We start from the raw sequence: 19,223 nt of genomic DNA, 5'->3' as shown, positions 1-19,223 counted from the left end.
TGGGAAAACCTCAGAAGCTCCAAGGGCTGATTTCCTGGAAGCTACTTCCCTCAACCTGTGAGCCTCCGTCCACCTTACACCTCTTCCTGTTGCCCTCTGCTCTGGCTGCAGCAGCCCCACAAAGGCACAACTGTATGGGTTTAGCCATGTAGGTGTCAACCAACCATCTCTACTGCTTTCAGGAAGTCAAGAACCAACTTTCTTAGGACCCATAGTCGTGTCCTTCCCAGGTTGGAGGAACACCATGCAGATATCTTTTAGGGTTTAATGACTCTCCAGAGGGAAGTCTGCATCTCCTGAGGCAAGCTGGTTATAAGTAACCCCGTACCTGGACCATGCTCAGAAGGGTGTATCTGGGGGGTAGCACCCCAGACAGGCTAGGGCTTAATCTGTGGTTCTTTTACCATCCGGTGGTTAGTCTCTTTGAACCTCAATGTCTTCATCTATGAAATAGGGATCATAATACCTATCTCCTGAGGGCTGTCAAGAGGCTGAAGTATGGTCACTGGCCCAATGCCAAAGCACAGTGCCTGACAAGGAAGGTCTTGAGGCATTGGCTCAGGAGCCCTCAGAGCCTTGAGAGGGAGGAAGGGCTTTGGGTTTCCCTGGGTTCTTAACGGGGGTGTGGCTTGCAGTTTCACCCTGGAAGTTTCCCTTTATAGGAATTCTGCTTCTCATTTGAGACATCAGAAACCATGAAATCCAAGAATTGGCAAGACCTGTGTTTCTCACCTCTCCTTCTTAGGCCACATAAAAGGCATCTAGGGAACGCATTAAAAACACCTGTGTCTCCCCTACCCACACTTTTTTAGAATCAAAACCTGGCATGGGGGGGTGGGGTCAGGCCCAGGAACTTACAACAAGTCCCTAAGAGATTTGGAGGTACGGCCAGGGCTAGCTACCACTAGGCTAGATGGAACAGGAGGGTCCTACAGGGGTTGATGATTATCCCGATGGCCCTCTGCTGAACCAGGAGAGGTAAGGCAGCTGAGGGAAGGGCTCTGGACTCAGCTTCAGGAAATCAGAGCCGGGAACGAGCAGAGGTGACCTTGGGCCAATCACTTAACTTCTCAGGGATTCTGGCAAATGAGGGCATTGGACCTTTCAGCTCTGCCAGGTTATTATTTGGAGATTGTGTGTAGTAGCAAGTCTTGGGGCCTGGGACTCTGCTGCTTGAAGTAGCAGAGGGAGGTTGGCCATTGTGATATCTTATTGTTAAGTTCATCATCTGTCTCTCTCATCGCTCCTTCCCCACTTCAGGAACTGTGTGCTGTTACAATCCTTCCACCTTTATTAGGGACCATTAGAGCTTTACAGCACCAGCAGATTGGGTGGGGCCAGTCACAATAAACAGATTTATAATGGGTGTAAATGAGACACCTATCGCTGCTAGAGGTTAACACTTTCAGGGCCTTTGAGTGGCAGCTTGCATGCCCAGGCCTTCTGGCCCTGACCACTGCAGGGAGCCTCTTCCTGGTCAGCACCTATTGGACCAGGTTGGTGATAAAGCCCAGTAAGTTCTTGCTCAGTAAACCTCTGAATGACATCTCCCATTCGTGTAACGTCGATTTGCACAGTGGGCACAAAATAGCTGCTTAATTTATCTCAAGATGGTTTACAAATGGAAACAGAACAAGCCACCGCCCCCTTCTGGAGAATCCTACTGCCAAGTGAAGTCTAGGGTTTGCATCCCTAAGTGGCAAAGAAAGAGAAACCAAGTAAGTCGGTTCTCTCTGTGAGGAAAGTAGTTCCTCAAGTCTCTAGAACTGTGTATGCATTCTGAATGGTGGAATTCCAGGCTGTACCAATATCTAAGCCCAAACGCTTTCTTCACCACACTGTCTCCAGTCGCACAGCTGGCGCCTGGCACATGGTAGACGTCCCATGGATCTGAGCACTGATGAGATCTATTATAGACGGCTTCTTGTCCAAAAGCTTAATGCACAAATCTGCTGTTTTATAATCTGCCATTCAGTTTTAGAGTTAAACTGAGCAGGGAATTTGTTTCATTTTACATAACATAGTATATGTTATTATTTAAAGCATATGTTCCCTTTTCTGGACATACTATCATCCTGCTCTGCCTTCATTGAGGCTGCTTAACCAAAATAACACGGCAGTGCACATACACACAACCTCCAATGTTAAACGCTACCAGGAAGTTTTCAAAGAGCGTAATATTATCCATTCTCCCTTAATGTTCTGGTTTAGTTTCTAGTAGTTTCGTTTACTAGCTTCATCTAGTCTACTGGTTTTTTTTTTTTTAATTTTTATTTATTTATGATAGTCACACACACACACACACAGAGGCAGAGACACAGGCAGAGGGAGAAGCAGGCTCCATGCACCGGGAGCCTGATGTGGGATTCGATCCCGGGTCTCCAGGATCGCGCCCTAGGCCAAAGACAGGCGCCAAACTGCTGCGCCACCCAGGGATCCCCTAGTCTACTGGTTTAATTTAGTTCTACTAGTTAGCTGAATGTTCTACAAGATTAGTTCTTATAATCTCCTGCCAGCATCCCTTGGGCAAGAAAAGAGTGAGAATGGCTCTTCCTGAGTTTCTGTTGAGTCACCTGAGGTCTAGAAAAGGACTTTTTGCAGATCGGAGTCATTTGGTGAGATGGCTCTAAGCAGCCACTGTCCTCTGGTAGTGCTCCCTGAGCACTTTGCTAGTGCAGCTGTTCAGTGGAAGCCAGGAACCATCCAACCTCCAAAGCCTCAGTGCCTGGCACCTGGTGCTGCCTGGGACCAGCATCCATGAGCTGATGACCCATGGCTATCTGTCATGATGATGGGGATAGTGATGAGGCTGCTGCCAGAGCTGCCCCAGCGACAGCGATGAAGAGGCTGGGGTCTGGCCAGGCAAACGCCCATAACAAGGCAGCTCTGATGCTTGCCAGGCCTCAAAGGATCTTCTCCCTGGGTGTCACTTCCCAGCAGGGCCCTGCTTATGAATAGGTCGCAGTGGAAAACCTCTCCTTTCTAAGGCAATTTTATGAGCCCTTCAGTCACAATACAGATGTCTGTGTTTAGAACCTTACTTTTGTGTGGACACCCAGTGGCTCAGTCTGCTGATGGCTTTATAGCCTTCCCCCGTTGCCCAGACCCACTAGAAGCATCATCATTCTCCTTGCCAGCCAAGCCCAGGGGCCTTTGTTGCAGCCACATTACCCCACCTCGCAAAGGCTGCCTCTGAGAAAAGAGACCCCAGGAGCCAGACCGTGGCCGGGCTCCGTCTGTCCCTAAAGCCTTTAGGCCTAACGATGCCCGCCATTAACCCTTCTTGGGTTTCCTTCAACTTCCTTTAGGGAAAAAGGCATTTAAGTGACTCATGTTGCCATGGTAAATTCCCATTAATTAATCCTTCCCCAAAGTCGACCCGATGAGCCCCAAACTGGGATCCAACAGGGTGAGTCTAAATTTGGGGCTCCCACCCACAGCCCCAAACCTTTAGAATTGGTCAGCCTGTGCTCGTGGAAGCACCCATTCCTATCCCCCTTAAAGCACCTTTGGAAATGGGTGTTCTGCTTAGGCTTCAGAAGTCAGGAAGGCATAGGCTCCCCACAGGGACCCATTTTACACCAGGTAAAGTGCTGCCCAAGACCCCTGCTGCTTCATCTGTAATACCCTGCCCTGCACCCACCTCGGGCCTGCAAACACCAAGTCGCCCAAAGTGTCAGTGCTAGTTTCTACCTTGATAACGTTTTACTCTTTCTCCTTCTCCCTTCCTTAAGAGGCTGGCCTCCCACTAACCTCAGCAAAGCCAGGAGACCTAGAGGAGACATGTATACACCACTGCCACTTCTCCACCGCTCTGCTCAACAGACTGATAGTGTGGAGTCCAGTCAGAGTTGAAAGTGTAGGTCATTTGTTCATCAGCTGCTCATCCCATCGGTATTTACGGAGTGCCTACATGAGCTAGGTTCAGGGTACCTGGGGGGCTCAGTCAGTTAAGCGTCTGCCTTGGGCTCAGGTCATGATTGTAAGGTCCTGGGATTGAGCCCTGTGTCAGGCTCCCTGCTCAGTGGGGAGCCTACTTTTCCCTCTCCCTCTGCCCCTCCCCACCATTCTCTCTCTCTCTCTCTCTCAAATAAAAATAAATCTTTATTTTTTTAATTAGTTTTTCTTTTTAAAGATTTTATTTATTTATTCATGAGAGTCAGAGAAAGAGGCAGAGACATAGGCAGAGGGAGAAGCAGGCTCTCTGCAGGAGCCTGATGTGGCACTTGATCCCGGACCCTGGGATCACACCCTAAGTCAAAGGCAGATGCACCACTGCTGAGCCACCCAGGCATCCCAAAAATAAAATAGATAAATAAATAAAAATAAATGGGTGAGGCTCTGTGGGAGGCGCTGAGGACACAGTGGAGAAGGCAGGAGAGGTCCTGCCCTCATTGGGATTATAGTCCAGTGAGACACAGAGCCAAGCAACAAGTAAAATCATTTCAAACCATCAGTGGGTCACAATGGAGGTTCAACATACCTGGAATCGGTTTGGGGCTTCTGGGGAAGAGAAAGAAGGATCAGCTTTGGAATACTACTGGCTTGTAGGAGACCCTTAGCAAGAGGTAGTAAGAATAACCTCTTCCTCTTCGAACCTCAGTTTTCCATTCTGTCAAATGGGCTTTCCATGACACACAGAGAGCAAATCGTGTAAAGCACTCGCAGAGGTGAGGACTTCTCAAGTTCTCAAGTGCCAGCCTGGGTTCTTTCACATGTAGCCGCGGCCTCCCTGGCTGAAGTGCTCATTGCAAATCATCTGATGTTTGCCTGTAGAGACTGGCTCTCGGGTAAGGACCAGGCGTGGTGGCTGGGGCGGACCTTGTAGGGAGGAAAGGCAGAGTTTCTCTTGCCCTTCTACCTCCACACATGTGTGATTTTCTCAGGCACCTTGTGCATGTTAGCTTCTGTTTCCCAGCCAAGATGCTTTTGATGGAAGATGACTTTTTTTTCCCTCTTCTTCTCTTGGCTACATTTGCTTTGATTTTTATAAGAAAACCAGTTTGTGGGCTTCCCTTAAGTATCACTCAACTTTTACTCCTTGAGCTCAAGAATGTTTACCGTCCCCACAGGCCTGTCTGTGTTTCTCCTCTTATGAACTGGCCTTCTCACTAAGTCACCTCAGGTAGAAAGCAATGTGGAATTGAAACCGGCCCAGTGTTTAAACTGCTTTCATCTTGCATCAGCTTTTTCCTCTCAGGCTTTCAGATTTTTAATCTCCTAAACTCTTTGCAAACATTAATCTTTATCCCCAGAGAGGAGGCAATCTAAGGCCTGGCAGTGGTCCCGTGTCACCGATGAGGATGCTGAGGTAGCAGTGCCATCTCCTTCATTTAAAGCTTTTGGTTCTGGGTTCCCAGTTGCAAGCCAGGGAAGGGTACACATTCTTTTATCCCAGATGAGTGTCTTAGAAGTTTCCTAGACTGAATCATTTGTATCTCTGCCTCTTTCCTCAAGAAAGCGACTCCTGGGGATCCCTGGGTGGCTCAGCGGGTTAGCACCTGCCTTCAGCCTGGGGCATGATCCTGGAGATCCGGGATCGAGTCCTGTGTCGGGCTCCCTGCATGGAGCCTGCTTCTCCCTCTGCCTGTGTCTCTGCCTCTGTGTGTGTGTGTGTGTGTGTGTGTGTGTGTGTGTGTGTCTTTCATGAATGAATAAATAAAAATCTGTTTTAAAAATAAAAAAAAAAAAAGAAAGAAAGTGACTCCTCTATGGGAAAAGGGGCAGTGGGTTTCAGAGAATGCATTACGATAGGGTCCATCAGGACTGACCTAATTCCTCCTGGTCCCCTCCCTGGCCCTGTGTTTTGGCATCGTCGGAAAGACAGGTCTGTCTGCCCATAATTGATGGACAGAGTTGTTTCCTTTTCTCCTTCACACGCTCCCTCATGCCTGGGCTTAAATTCCCAGTTTCTAGACCCAACAGGGTTGGGCTGTGCTCTGCATGAGGTTAGAAACACAGGGGAAGAATGTGTGTGCCAGAGCTCTGGCTAGTTGAGTAATGTTTACTCTGTTGGTGGCTGGGACGCTCATTCGTGCTGGCAGAGGTCCATCAGCCGGAGGAACATTCCTGCATTATCAGGGATGGGAGATTGGCTTTGAAATGTCAAGGGTGAAAGGCATCCCACCAGATTCTGGGTGCAACTCACAGACCCCAGTAAAAAGGACCCCCTGGCTTCAGAGCCTAAGGCCACATGGGGCCAAGCTGAGCCTCATGCTGCCGAGGAGGCAACACCTCCCTCTTCCCACTTACTATATAAAAAGAGTGACTCTGGTCATGCTCTCCTGGCTGACATTGCTCTACTATTTGCCTAGCTTTTTCTCTTCCTGGAAAACCCGGTGCTTCTCTAACCTTATTCGTTCATCATTCTGGCTTCCAAGGAAGGAAGATCCATATGCCCATCTTGTAGATAAAAATACCAAGACCCAGGGCAGCCCAGGTGGCTCAGCAGTTTAGTGCCACCTTCAGCCCAGGGCATGGTCCTGGAGACCCAGGATCGAGTCCCATGTCGGGCTCCCTGCATGGAGCCTGCTTCTCCCTCTGCCTGTGTCTCTGCCTCTCTCTCTCTCTGTGTTGCTCATGAATAGATAAATAAATAAATCTTAAAAAAAAAAAAAAAAAAAAACAAGACCCAGAAGTTGACTGGCCCAGAATCATCAAGACAGAGAGACAGAAAGAGAAAGAGAGAGAATATTAGTTTCAAATGTCCAGATGCTGATTGACTTCTGGAATTGTGGAATTCTGGCTGTTTTTAGAAGTGCTAAGAGAGTTGTAGTTCTCAGCCCCAGAAGAACAAGTTTCTGAAAAATCCCTGTGGTTAGCAGGTCCTCTCCTGGGTCCTCCTGCATGGCAGTTGTGTCTGTCTTTTGAACACAGGTGCACAGTCAGTTCTATAGAACCTGACATTTACATCATAAAAACCACCATGCTCTGTAAAGTCACGCAATAAAAACCATGGGGTTTATGGGGGAAAAATGGGGTTAAAGGCACCCTACTCAAAACTTCTTCAGTGACACCCTTTAAAAAGATAAGAATCTAATAAAAACATTAGCAGAGTTATATACCTGTTAAATAGTTAGGAAATGCATAAATGTCATACAATAATAAATACGGCATTTTACCTTGAACAAGTCCTGAAGTTTGCCTGCGGAAGCAGATGTCCAAAGGGCTACAGCTTGTGAGTTAACATGAAGTAGGGCGGAGGACTGTTGGAAATTGGAGGGAAAGCTATAACTCCAGATGTGGATGGACATGGCATATAGCACATGCAGGGAACTGATGGTAGCTGATAGCTGGTAGATGCTTGAAGAGTATGTGTACGTGTGCACACGTGCATGCACACTAGTGTGTTTAATGTTTTCCTGTGTGACTCTGCTCAGCTGGGTGCAAGTTTATGAATTCCTCAAATGTGAAGTTCATGGTATGCTCAGATTATTCCATAATGTATCAATAGATTTAGAACAGATCTACACTTAATACCAGTTGCTGCAGGGCTGGCTGTATTTTCTCCTTCTTCCAGAAGGGATGATCCGTTGCTCTAGAGCTTGGATGCTCAAAGCAGCTGCAGGCTCATTCCTTCTTTCAGTAAATATTCACAGTCCCAGGCTCTGTGTTAGCCTCTGAGGATGCAACAATGAGTAAAAAGCCATCCCTTCCTTTAAGAGGGAAAGAAAAGTATCCTATCATAGGAACATTATAGGGCTGAGTGACCAACTCCTGTTGTAAGGGTCTCAACTGCATGTAAAATACAAAAGGGCAAAGCAGATAACTACCAGATGAATCAAGGAAAGCTTCGTAGAGGAGGTGACATTTAGCCCTCTTAAAAAGATGTAAAGGGAAGAACTTTCCAGGCAGAGGGAACAGCAGAAGGGTCTCAGCTGCATGTAAAATACAAAAGGGCAAAGTAGATGACTATAAGGATGAATCAAGGAGAGCTTCACAGAAGAGGTAAAACTTAGCCCTCTTAAAAAGATGGAGAAGAAGAGAAGAGCTTTCCAGGCAGAGGGGACAGCAGAAGCCAAGGCACTGAGGCAGGAGATGGCAGGTGCCCTGACACGGCTGTATGGGATGTCATGTGAAATGATGCAAATAAGGGGCTGCAGTCACAGAAGCCTAATCCTGCTGATCTTTGCTAGTGGGGCTTTTCCAGAAGGCAGTGAGGGGCCATGATAGGTTTCCAAACAGGGCAGGGACATGGTGCAAGTTTGTTTTAGAAAGAAATCCCAAGCTGCAGCAGTGTGAAGAGTGCCCTGGAGAGGTGGATGCTGGTGCAGGAAGCAGAATGTGGAGATGCTGGCTTCTGGAACCATGAGCTTTGTTCATGTTTTGATACTTCTGACCAGTCATATTGGATAGAAATTGGATGAGTTGTCTCTGTCCCACATGCCATCAGGAATTCAGAAAGAGCCCCAAAATACAAAGGCGTAGGAACAGGTGAAATAGGTCAGCGCCTCACAAGGATCTCAGGAATGTCTCTAGATTCTAACTGGGATGACTTTTGCTACTGGACACACTTGCTATGGTTCCTGAGACCAGTGATGGGGACATGGCCAATGAATACCTTGAGCGAAGAAGTGAGTGCAAGGTACAAGGTCACCTTCTGGATTATCATATCTCCTATGGGGCCCTCTGAGGCTGTTATTAACCTGGCATCTTTGGTTGGTCAGTATTAAACCAGAGCCCTTGTGGTATATTTGTGTTCAAAGCTTATAGGGGTGAAAGAAGAAAGGAAGAGGTCATTCCACCTTCCTAGCACAGTACCTGGCATGTAATAAATGCTCAATAAAGTTTTGTGAACTCAGCCTTCCTGAAAATGTCTTTAAGACAAAGACAATACCAAAGTAGAAGGAAGTGAGGTATCTTGAACAACTGTTCTATGCCAAGCATGTTCTGGGGACTTTCACATCCCTTAAATCATTCATCTTCTTCCCAGTGACCTGAGGGACAGAAATTGCTAACTGCAAAGAAACCGAAGCTCGGGGAGGTTGAGTAGCTTCCCCAAGGTCACACAACTAATATGTGGTAGAGCCAGGATTTAAACCCAGGTTGCCTGACTCCAGAGCCTCCTCCACTTTCCTTCTCTGAAGCGCTCTTCTGAGTTTGTGAAATACACAAGGACCTGGCCTCTCTTTCCTCTAATGAGAACACCTATTCTTGGTGGATTGCCAGCAGATATCTTGTGATACACCTTCCACCTCCACACCCCCTTTAAGGTGGCTGCCTGGGTCCAGAGTGATTGCCAAACTCCTGGTGAGAGGAGCACTGGTGGGCAAGGTTACAGGCGAATCTGGAGCTGGTGAGCAGCCCCCTGCCTCGCTCCCACCACACTCAACAGTGATAACAGCTCCCTCCTAAAGCGGGCAGTCCTCTGGCTCAGTGATGAGGAAGTTGGAGTTCACCCAGTACACTGATGGCAAAGCTGAGATCACACAGGGATCTCCTAGCCCCCAGCCCGATGCTCTCCCTTAGCCAGAGGTCTAGGCTCATCAGTCCTTAAACAGAGCAGCCCCACCCTTACATTTCTCGTAGAATGAAGTTCTGCTGGGGTAGAAAACAAGGTTTGAAAACCACAGCAGCCATGGGCTACACTGCCTGGGTTCTAACAAATGGCTCCTGCCCCTCATCTGCCAGGCTCCCTCCTAAAAAAGGCTTTTGTTTCCTGCGGATATCCTTGGTTAATTATTTTTAAATAAATAATTATGTAGCCTGCAGTAGGGGAGAAGCCTTCCCGTGACCCATATTTGATCATCAGAGGACTGGCCGTCTCCCTCCGGCCAAATTAAATAGGCTAAAACCAGAGTCTGTTTGACTTGAGGCTGAATCGATGGTGGAGACAGGCTGGGAGGTGAACACACACCTAACTCCCAGCGTTATCACCGCTCTCTCAGGAGCAGAGCATCTTGGGGAGGTAAATAGCTGGCCAGGGAGTCAGAGAAAGCAGGAGAAAACAGGGTGAAGTCCAGTCCCTTCAAAAGGAAAGAATGAGTGGGGCAGGGGCCAGGCCTGCCTCCCAAGTTGCTTCCAAGGCAAAACATCAGTGCTTCCACAAGGTAGGATTCTTTGGGAACTATTCTTCACGAACGGGTCACTCCATTCAGTACTTAGAGTCTGCCCTAAGTTGTCTAGAATCCTAGAGTCTTAGGGCAAATACCCTGGGGTCCATCTCCATACTAACTCCCTCTCTACCTAGCATTACCATTTATTTAGCATTATGCTAGGGAATTTATAGATATTTTCTCTTACCTCAAAATAGCCCTGTTAAGGAAGCATTCCCTCCATCGCATGAGATATAGCTATGGCACAAGATCACACATCTCCTAAGGGCAAAGTCAGGATTCGAGCCTGAGTTTGGCTAGCTTCTGAGCCAAACTCAGCTCCTGAGCAGTCTCCTCTTTGTGCCCCCTTGTCAGAAAATCCTTCCTGTTACTGACTAAATCTGCCTCCCTCTTTTCCTTTGGATCTGTTCTGCCTCCCAAGCTCATAAGGCACACATCTTTCTTCTTCTCCATAACAACACTGTGAGCTAGCTGTTGGACACCTCCTGCCAGGAGCTCAGTGGGAAATGTGACTGAAAAAAAAAAAAAAAAAAGAATCTCAGGTGATCCATCGAGATGAAGTAGAAGGGGGTAAATTGGAGACCTTGGGGCCACAGATAACATGTGGAGAAACATGGGCAGGGCTGCTCAGGGGGTGTTGGTTTGGAGGCAGGGAAGCCTTTCCTCCTTTTAGCTTCATAGTTCCCGTTCCTCCCAAAATGCAGTGCCCTAGACCAAGAGCTACTATATATGCCAATGCTGTCCCACTGCCACTACCACCCCCACCAGCAGCCCCTAGACTCAGGATGAGCCAACCACCGATAGAAGAAGGCATAAAGCCACTCTGAGTCAAGCAGATTGCTCTCAAGGGTTAGAGCTTTGCCTTGGCACTTGTCTGTTTCCTTCCCGGCCCTCTGAAGCTCTTGGTCCTATCAGCTTTGGGTGACGTCCTTTGGGCCATGCCAAGAAAACTGGCTTGGTCTGCTCTTGGCAAGCTTCATCTTAGTGATTTGGAAGTTGCCGGTTATGGTGGCTTGTGTGGCCCCTGGGGAGGAGTGGGGGTGTTGTAGCTTCATCTGGCGGGCAGGGCTCCAGGGGGAGCAGGAAGCAGAGCAGCAGGAAACAGACCAATAGAATCAGGATACTTCATACAACGAGGGTGAATGTGAGGAAAGCTGGCAAATGGAAAAGTGCAGCTGGCCCATCTCTCCAAACAATTGCATGCCTAGAGCATTTGGTCTCATCCCTTTGCAGGAAGAAACAAGGTCCCTTAAACCCTTGTATCGAATCCCAAGTGAAAAGCAAGAGCATGGTCTTTGCAGGCTTTGAGCTTAGGGTGAGATGTCCCAGTGATCCCCAGCTCTGTCTTTGGCTGTTTCAGGGGGCACATTCAGCGGGACTTTGACTCTAAGCGAAGGAGACAGGCTCTTTGCACCTCCCCCCCCTTGGCTTCCTTCAATAGGCTACTTTTTGCTTAGCATTTGCCCTTTCCTGAGTGCAGACCTCTGTTTTGGTTCCTGAGCGAGAAGGAGGGTCAGAGCCTTGAGGCCATAAACATGTGTGGTTCTCCCCTCCCTTGCAGACCAAACTGCAGTGGTTTACTAAAGCATCCACACCCGGCCTGCATGTGCTGCCTGCCCTACCCTGGCACACGCGCCTTCCCCTGGGCCCTGGAAGTCAGCCAAATGGGACCCCATCAGAGGAATGTGAGTTGCAGAGCCAAAGACTCCCAGCTGCAGCCCCATCCCTGTCCTGCTCTGCCCTTGTCCCCTCAGGGCCTCTCAGGCTCAGCCAAAACCATGGGGCACAGAGACTTGATGCCTTTTGCTATCGCTCTTGCAGGGGACCTTGGGCAAGGGTAGATATGGGTCTTTGTAGAATGGGTCTACTCACACTTTGCAGCCCCACATTGCCAAGAGATGCCAGGGAAACATTTCTAGAAGGCATTTCAAAGAATAAAAGAAATACTCTAGCCAGGAAGAGAGGGCCAATCTCAGCCCCTAAAACCTGAAAGAACCATGCTAAAGCAACAACAATCAGAATCCTTTCATTTGTTCTCCTTCTTCCCTCCCTTCCTTCCTTCCTTCTCTCCCTCCCTCCCTCCTTCCTTCCCTTGACAGATATATTTTGAGGAGTAACCAAGTGCCAAGGTACTAGGGCTTTAGTAACAGACAAAACAAAACAGATAAAAACGTCCTGCCCTCGTGGAGCTTACATTCTGGAATCAAAGTGGAGGCCAGGCCACCTTTACCCTAGAGAAAGATGGCCAGTGTTTCTTGTAGGTAGACAGGGGAGGAAGAAGGCAACTTGGTATTCTCATTATCCGCCCTCACAAACAAGGGGAGCGAGCCAGAGTTCCAAGTCCCCGGGGGCACTCATGTCTGCTGTTGGGTCTGGGTTGTTTTGCAGGAGTGCGCTACAGCCAGCAGGGAAGCAATGAGGTCACTTCCTCCTCAACAATCAGCCACCATGGCAACAGCGCCATGGTGACCAGCCAGTCTGTTTTACAGCAAGTCTCCCCAGCCAGTCTGGACCCTGGCCACAATCTCCTCTCACCTGATGGTAAAATGGTGAGTACACCTGGGCCATTGTAGCTGTGGAGCTGATAAGATAAGAGGCAAAACAAACACAACTTCTCACAAGGCCTGCCTCAAACAATGAGCCATTGTAGCCCCATAGGGGAAGATGGGGGCTGTCCAGAGTTGGAACGGAAAGGTAGAACCAGTGACCCAGCCTTTGGAGGGTGGAAGAGGTGTTCAGTTTGAACCTAGCCAATAAATCTGACAGAGTTCTGCTCTCGTTTTATTGATTGAATGCCTCATAAAGGAGCAAGCCGGGTGGGACACTGTTTGTTTTGGGGGTGCCAATGACATTTGTGTTGATAAAATGTTCATTCATACCCCCACCACTAAGGCCTCCAAAGCCAGTTTTTTCACCTTAGAGAACACTTCACTTTGAAACAAGCCCCCTCTTTCTTTTTACCACCCCCTGGTCCTAGCAAGGAGAGAAATCAAGTCAGGACTTAGGAGGTGGCAGGAGGTGGAGAGAGGCTTCTTGAACTGGACATCCAATGGCAAGTCAGTGAAGAGCACAGCACAGAATGGCAGGTGGGGTGGGGCAATGCTTGCAGGGTGAGCGAGAAACACCGACTTTGAAGTGCCAGTGAACAGGGTTCAAATCCTAGCTCAGGCACTTAATAGCTGTGTAGCCTTGGGCAGGTTACGGAACTACTCTAGGTCTCTCTTTCTCAACTATAAAATGGGCGTAGTAACAATACAGTTGTTGGGGGAACAAATGGGCTAACGAGGGGAAAAACTTGGCACGGTGTTAAATATTCAAGAAATGATAGCGGTGGTGGTGTTATGTTACTGTCAGTGTTACTCTCTTTAAATGAAGTTTTCTGTGGTCACCACAGCCTACGCCCAGATGTAAATTTAGCACACTCGATGAGGAATAGACTCTTTGAACATTCAAGGCTCTAATTCCCTAGGCACACAAGTGCAGGGGAGCGCAGCGGGTGAGAGAGACAGGCATTACGACACTAGGGAGGGCAGGAAATGGAAAACTTTATTCTTTGGGTCATGCTCTGTGTTTCAGTGGGGGAGGAGCTGCAGGTTCCTGGCTTTCACACTCAAGGTGGAGCTGCACACATTCCCTCAAGTTGTCTGACCCAGAGGCAGGTGGGGGCCAGAGCAGGGGGGTGGGGGGGGAAGGGGAACAGGGAGCAGATGCCATTTCAGCTCTTGACGTGTGTGCTATGTAGGCAACATAGGAATGGTAAGTCACAGGTGATTGAGTTCCCATATCCCTGGAGGGAAAACAAAGTGTAGTTTCCAAGGGGAGCGCTAGCCCAGGTAGTAGTCTGTGCAAATGAGCTACTCTCCCCCTTGCCCCTTCATAGGGGTGTGTGCAAACGAAAAGGTGCTCCTGGGGAGGCCTGTTGTAGTCTCCTTGCCCTTCCCATCATCCCCTATGCTTCTTCTTCATGAAGAACAGTCTGTGTGGCTACCTTGAAAGAGGCACAGGCAAATCTTCATGAGTCACTTTGAGACCCCAACAGGTTAGGGCTAAGGATTGCCCAACGGGATCCCCATAAGAGGGGAATCTTATGGAAGAGGTCTTGACTTAGTCTTGCCAAGTCTCCACTCCTCTTGCTGGAAGGTCCTTCGGGTTTCCCTTTGGATCCTGCTGCTCTTTCTCCTAAGAGGCGAGTGGCCTCACCCCAAGCCAGAGCTGCTCCAAAAGCAGCTCACAGACATGCTTTTCACTTCCTGTTCTGCTCAGCAGTGCCCTAATGGGCAGTAGATTATTGGATTGATGATTGACCAAGAGAGCACACCTCAACGTTAGCAAACACCTGGGAGCTTGTTTGCAGGGACTGGCTTTTTACTAGGCTCCAACACCCTGGCTCATATGTGATGTCACTGTTACTGGATGCCCCAATGCAAGAATATGTTCTCTGTTAATATATAACAGGCCCATCACAGATTGCGGTCCACCAAGGCAAGAGCAGAATATGGTTAAAAATAATGCAAGCAAGAGAACCAGTATGTCCACGTCTTGGGCTCTGCTGTTTATCAGCGATAGGATGGATGTGGCTTAACTTCAGCTTCCTCATCTATAAAATGGGGAATAATAATGCCTGCATCATGGGGTTGGTGTGAGGATGGCTTGTAGCACTGCTGTTCTTTGAGTAAGCCTTACAGAGTGCAAGGAGTAACAGTCTCTTGTGTATTGACTTTTGGTAGGATGTGAATTCAAAATCTTCCCCAGGGATTAGTTTTGGAAATATTGCTGATCCATTGAGTTTCCTTTGCACTGTCTATTCCCTCTTCCATACCCAACTGCATAGACAAAAAGCTGGATAGATTTAGGGTTGCAGTTTGTGTGTGTTGAACATTGCGGGTTTTTTTTAAAGCACGTACTAGGGGGCACCTGGAGGGGCGCAGTCAGTTAAACATCAGATTCTTGGTTTCAGCTCAGGTCACAATCTTGGAGTTGTGGGATTGAGCCCCACATCGGGCTCTGTGCTCAGCGCATAGAGTTTGCTTATCCCTCTCCTTCTGCTTCTCCCCCCTGCTCACACACTCTGTCTCTCTCACTCTCAAGTAAATAAATACAATCTTAAAGCACAGACTAAGGTGCCTGGCTGGCTCAGTAGGTAGAGCATATGGCTCTTGGTCTCAGGGTAGTGAGTTCGAGCCCCACATTAGGCATAGAGTTTACTTGATAAAAAATAATAATAAATATTAAAAAGCACATACTGGATACTTTCACAGTTTCAAAGCAGTATAGCCTACCAGTGAAGAGCTCAGGCCTTGGAGGCAGATGGCCTGCTTTTAAGACCAATACTACTTTTTTTTTTTTTTTTTAAGATTTTATTTACTTATTCATGAGAGGCACAGAGAGAGAGAGAGGCAGAGACACAGGCAGAGGGAGAAGCAGGCTCCACGCAGTGAGTCTGACGTGGGACTTGATCCCGGGTCTCCAGGATCAGGCCCTGGGCTGAAGGCAGCACTTAACCACTGAGCCACCCGGGCTGCCCCACCAATACTATTTCTTGAGCACATTTCTTAACTTCCCCCAACTTCAGTTTCCATGTCCACAATGTAGGGATAATAAAACCAACCTCATAGCTTGTAGGCAGTAAAGCACTGGGCATAGGCAACAGTACCGTAAATGGCAGCATTCATATAATTCAAACTCAGCAAATTACCATGTTAGAATCACAACTGGTGTCCTTGGCAGCCCCTGGCTTCCTTCAGTCCTGGAGGCAAATAGAAAATACTGGTTGTGTTTTAGAGTGGGAAGGAACCTGACCAAGGTTATCCAAAAATGGTAAGTGGAAGAGGTTTGAATTCCAGCAAAACTTGGTTTGAATTCTGGCTCCCTCACTCACTAGTCAATTGACATAGAGCTGGTCTCTCAACTCTTTGGAGGATCAGTCTCTTAGTTGGTAATGTAGGAGCAGTGGTGATAATGCCCTTCCTACTTGGGTCATTATCTAGTGAGGACAATCAGTAGAAGTAGAAGCACTTTAATGCCATTGCACATTGAAGTTGTTTTTATAATTGGCATCTGCGTTTCTCTTTCACCATTAAAATCAAACATTGATACGTTAGAGATTACCGTCACTTCATTGACTTTCTCCAAAGGACTACATTACCCAAGGGAAGTCTGGAGGCAGGTTACTGAATTTTTTTTTTTTTTTAATGACTCTGACATTTTAAAAAACAAGTCTAGCAAACAGGCTGGTTCTCTCTTGTTTGATGTGGTCAGAATTCCTTCTTGGTCATGTGACACATCCCCCAACAGATTTCTGATACCCGTTTTAAAAACACAAACAAACCTGTTTCGTTTTTTTTTTTTCCTTCCTTTCTTTTTCAAATTAACCTTGGAAGCTGTGGGGTTGACCAGAAGGTCAGAGTGGGAGATAATGTCTTACCTGGGTGCTGGTGTGAGACTTATTAATTTGACAAGCTCTGGGAGGAGGGCAAATGGACTACTCAGACATGAATGTATGTATCCTAACCCTAAAGTCCCTCCCAGTGGTCCTGATACCATCAAGAATGTCTGGAGTAGTTCAGAACGACAGGAGATATCTCTCTTCCTTCCTCCCCACCTCTCCCTTCTCTCTGTCTCTCTCTTTAAGATTATATTTTTGAGTAATCTCTATACCCAACATGGTGCTCGAACCCACAACCCCAAGATCAAGAGTCACATGCTCCACTGACTTAGCCACCCAGGTGCCCTGAGACATCCTTTCTTAAAAATAATTTTTAAACTATAATAGTAAGTAAACTACTTTGTCACCAAAAGAGTGTGTGTGTGTGTGTGTGTGTGTGTGTGTGTGCATATGTGTGTGTGTAAAACTGATAGCTCCTTATAATTAATGGGGAACCTTTGGAAGCATTTCTGAAAACAACAATCAAAGTAAGCACATCTATGACAGCTGTTATTGTTTAATACCATTTACAAAGTTCTGACCAATGCAATAAGACCTGTACATATATTAGTACTAGCAAGGAAGAGACCTTATCAGTATGTGTGCTTGTGATGCCATTATACACTTGGAAACGTGGAGAAAATCAAAAAGGAAAAGACACTATTAGGAATAAATAAAAGGATTTGATCACTAATAAAAGAATTCAGGGAATCCCTGGGTGGCTCAGCAGTTTGGTGCCTGCCTTCGGCCCAGGGCGTAATCCTGGAGACCCGGGATCAAGTCCCATATCAGGTTCCCTGCATGGAGCCTGCTTCTCCCTCTGCCTGTGTCTCTGCTTCTCTCTCTCTCTGTGTCTTTCATGAATAAATAAATAAAATCTTAAAAATAAATAAATAAATAAGTTAATTAATTAAATAAAATAAAAGGATTCAAAGTGGCTATGTGTGATGTAAACACATTAAAATTTGTAGCTTTCTCTTACTAATCTGTCATTAAAATATAATGGTGCAACAGAATGCGGGCACCTGGAGCCCAGGGCTTATTTTTAATAGCTTTGTCTTTACAATATCAGCACCTTGATAAAAAGAAAAAAGTTTTTTAATGGTTAGTGGAGATTTGGAAAAGACAGAGAAGCCCAGTGATGGCTGATCTCCCCCAACCCACAGTAATAATTGCCTGGGTATGGAAAGGCCCTCTATAAAAGCCAAGAACTTGACTTCTAGAGTCAGACCTCAGTTAGATATACCACTTGCTGAGTTATTGGATCTTAGGCAATATCTGTATCTTCTCTGAGCCTTGGCTTTTCTATCAGTGAAATGGTGATATATCTACCTGATACCATATCTACCTGATGCAGATCTACTGTGAAGTGTCTGCCTCATGGAAGTACAGTGAGGTTTGTCAGGTAATGTCTGAGAGGCTAAGTACTTAATGGAGCCTGTAGTCAGAGAGCTTTCCTGTGCTTCTTCCCTAGTCCCTTATCTGCTCTCACTAGCGCAGACTTCAGGCATTATTTTTAGCAAACACATGTCTTTTTTTATATATAAATTTATTTTTTATTGGTGTTCAATTTTCTAACATATAGAATAACACCCAGTGCTCATCCCGTCAAGTGCCCACCTCAGTGCCCGTCACTCAGTCACCCCCACCCCCCGCCCACCTCCCCTTCCACCACCCCTAGTTCATTTCCCAGAGTTAGGAGTCTTTCATGTTCTGTCTCCCTTTCTGATATTTCCCACTTATTTTTTCTCCTTTCCTCTTTATTCCCTTTCACTACTTTTTATATTCCCCAAATGAATGAGACCATATAATGTTTGTCCTTCTCCGATTGACTTATTTCACTCAGCATAATACCCTCCAGTTCCATCCACGTCGAAGCAAATGGTGGGTATATGTCGTTTCTAATGGCTGAGTAATATTCCATTGTATACATAGACCACATCTTCTTTATCCATTCATCTTTTGATGGACACTGAGGGTCCTTCCACAGTTTGGCTATTGTGGCCATTGCTGCTATAAACATCGGGGTGCAGGTGTCCTGGCGTTTCATTGCATCTGTATCTTTGGGGTAAATCCCCAGCAGTGCAATTGCTGGGTCGTAGGGCAGCTCTATTTTTAACTCTTTGAGGAACCTCCACACAGTTTTCCAGAGTGGCTGCACCAGTTCACATTCCCACCAACAGTGCAGGAGGGTTCCCCTTTCTCCACATGCTCTCCAACATTTGTGGTTTCCCGCCTTGTTAATTTTCCCCATTCTCACTGGTGTGAGGTGGTATCTCATTGTGGTTTTGATTTGTATTTCCCTGATGGCAAGTGATGCGGAGCATTTTCTCATGTGCGTGTTGGCCATGTCTATGTCTTCCTCTGTGAGATTTCTGTTCATGTCTTTTGCCCATTTCATGATTGGATTGAGCAAACACATGTCTTGAGCACCAATAATACAGAAGGCATACAGCAGAATGGAGGATACTTCCAAATTGAGCAAGTGACAGTCCTATGATACCCAGAAACCCAAGAAGTCCTAAGCGCAGGCACATAACTCAAAGATAGTCAATAAATGGAAGTACCATAAGGGGAGGGATTATTGTGTATTTTACTTCTCTGTCTTCAGCGCCTAGAACTGTGCCTGAGCCTCAGTGAATTATTGTTTAATGAATCAATGAGTGGGTGGCTGGGTGAATTAGCTGTGCCAAGAAATTGCTGAGCCACATCGTTTTGAATGCTGTTCTTTGCAGTCCAGAGTC

The 19,223-nt window shown here is 47.0% G+C and overlaps 1 protein-coding gene across 6 annotated transcripts in view; it reads left to right on the top strand.

The window, feature by feature from the left end:
- HNF1B (HNF1 homeobox B) overlaps window positions 1–19,223 on the top strand; it is a 55,162-nt gene that overhangs the window by 19,471 nt on the left and 16,468 nt on the right. For all 6 annotated transcript variants that reach the window (XR_003133551.3, XM_025440074.3, XM_025440072.2 and 3 more), the window contains exon 5: window positions 12,444–12,604. Coding sequence is in view for 5 of the 6 variants with exons in the window: in XM_025440074.3 (XP_025295859.1) it covers window positions 12,444–12,604 (161 nt within the window). In the remaining variant the exon portion in view is untranslated. The remainder of the gene's footprint in view (window positions 1–12,443; window positions 12,605–19,223) is intronic.

Source organism: Canis lupus, chromosome 9 (assembly GCF_003254725.2).
Source record: "Canis lupus dingo isolate Sandy chromosome 9, ASM325472v2, whole genome shotgun sequence".
NCBI lineage: Eukaryota > Metazoa > Chordata > Mammalia > Carnivora > Canidae > Canis > Canis lupus.
Note: the sequence above shows the minus strand (reverse complement) of the source record. Positions and strands in the feature narration are given on the sequence as shown.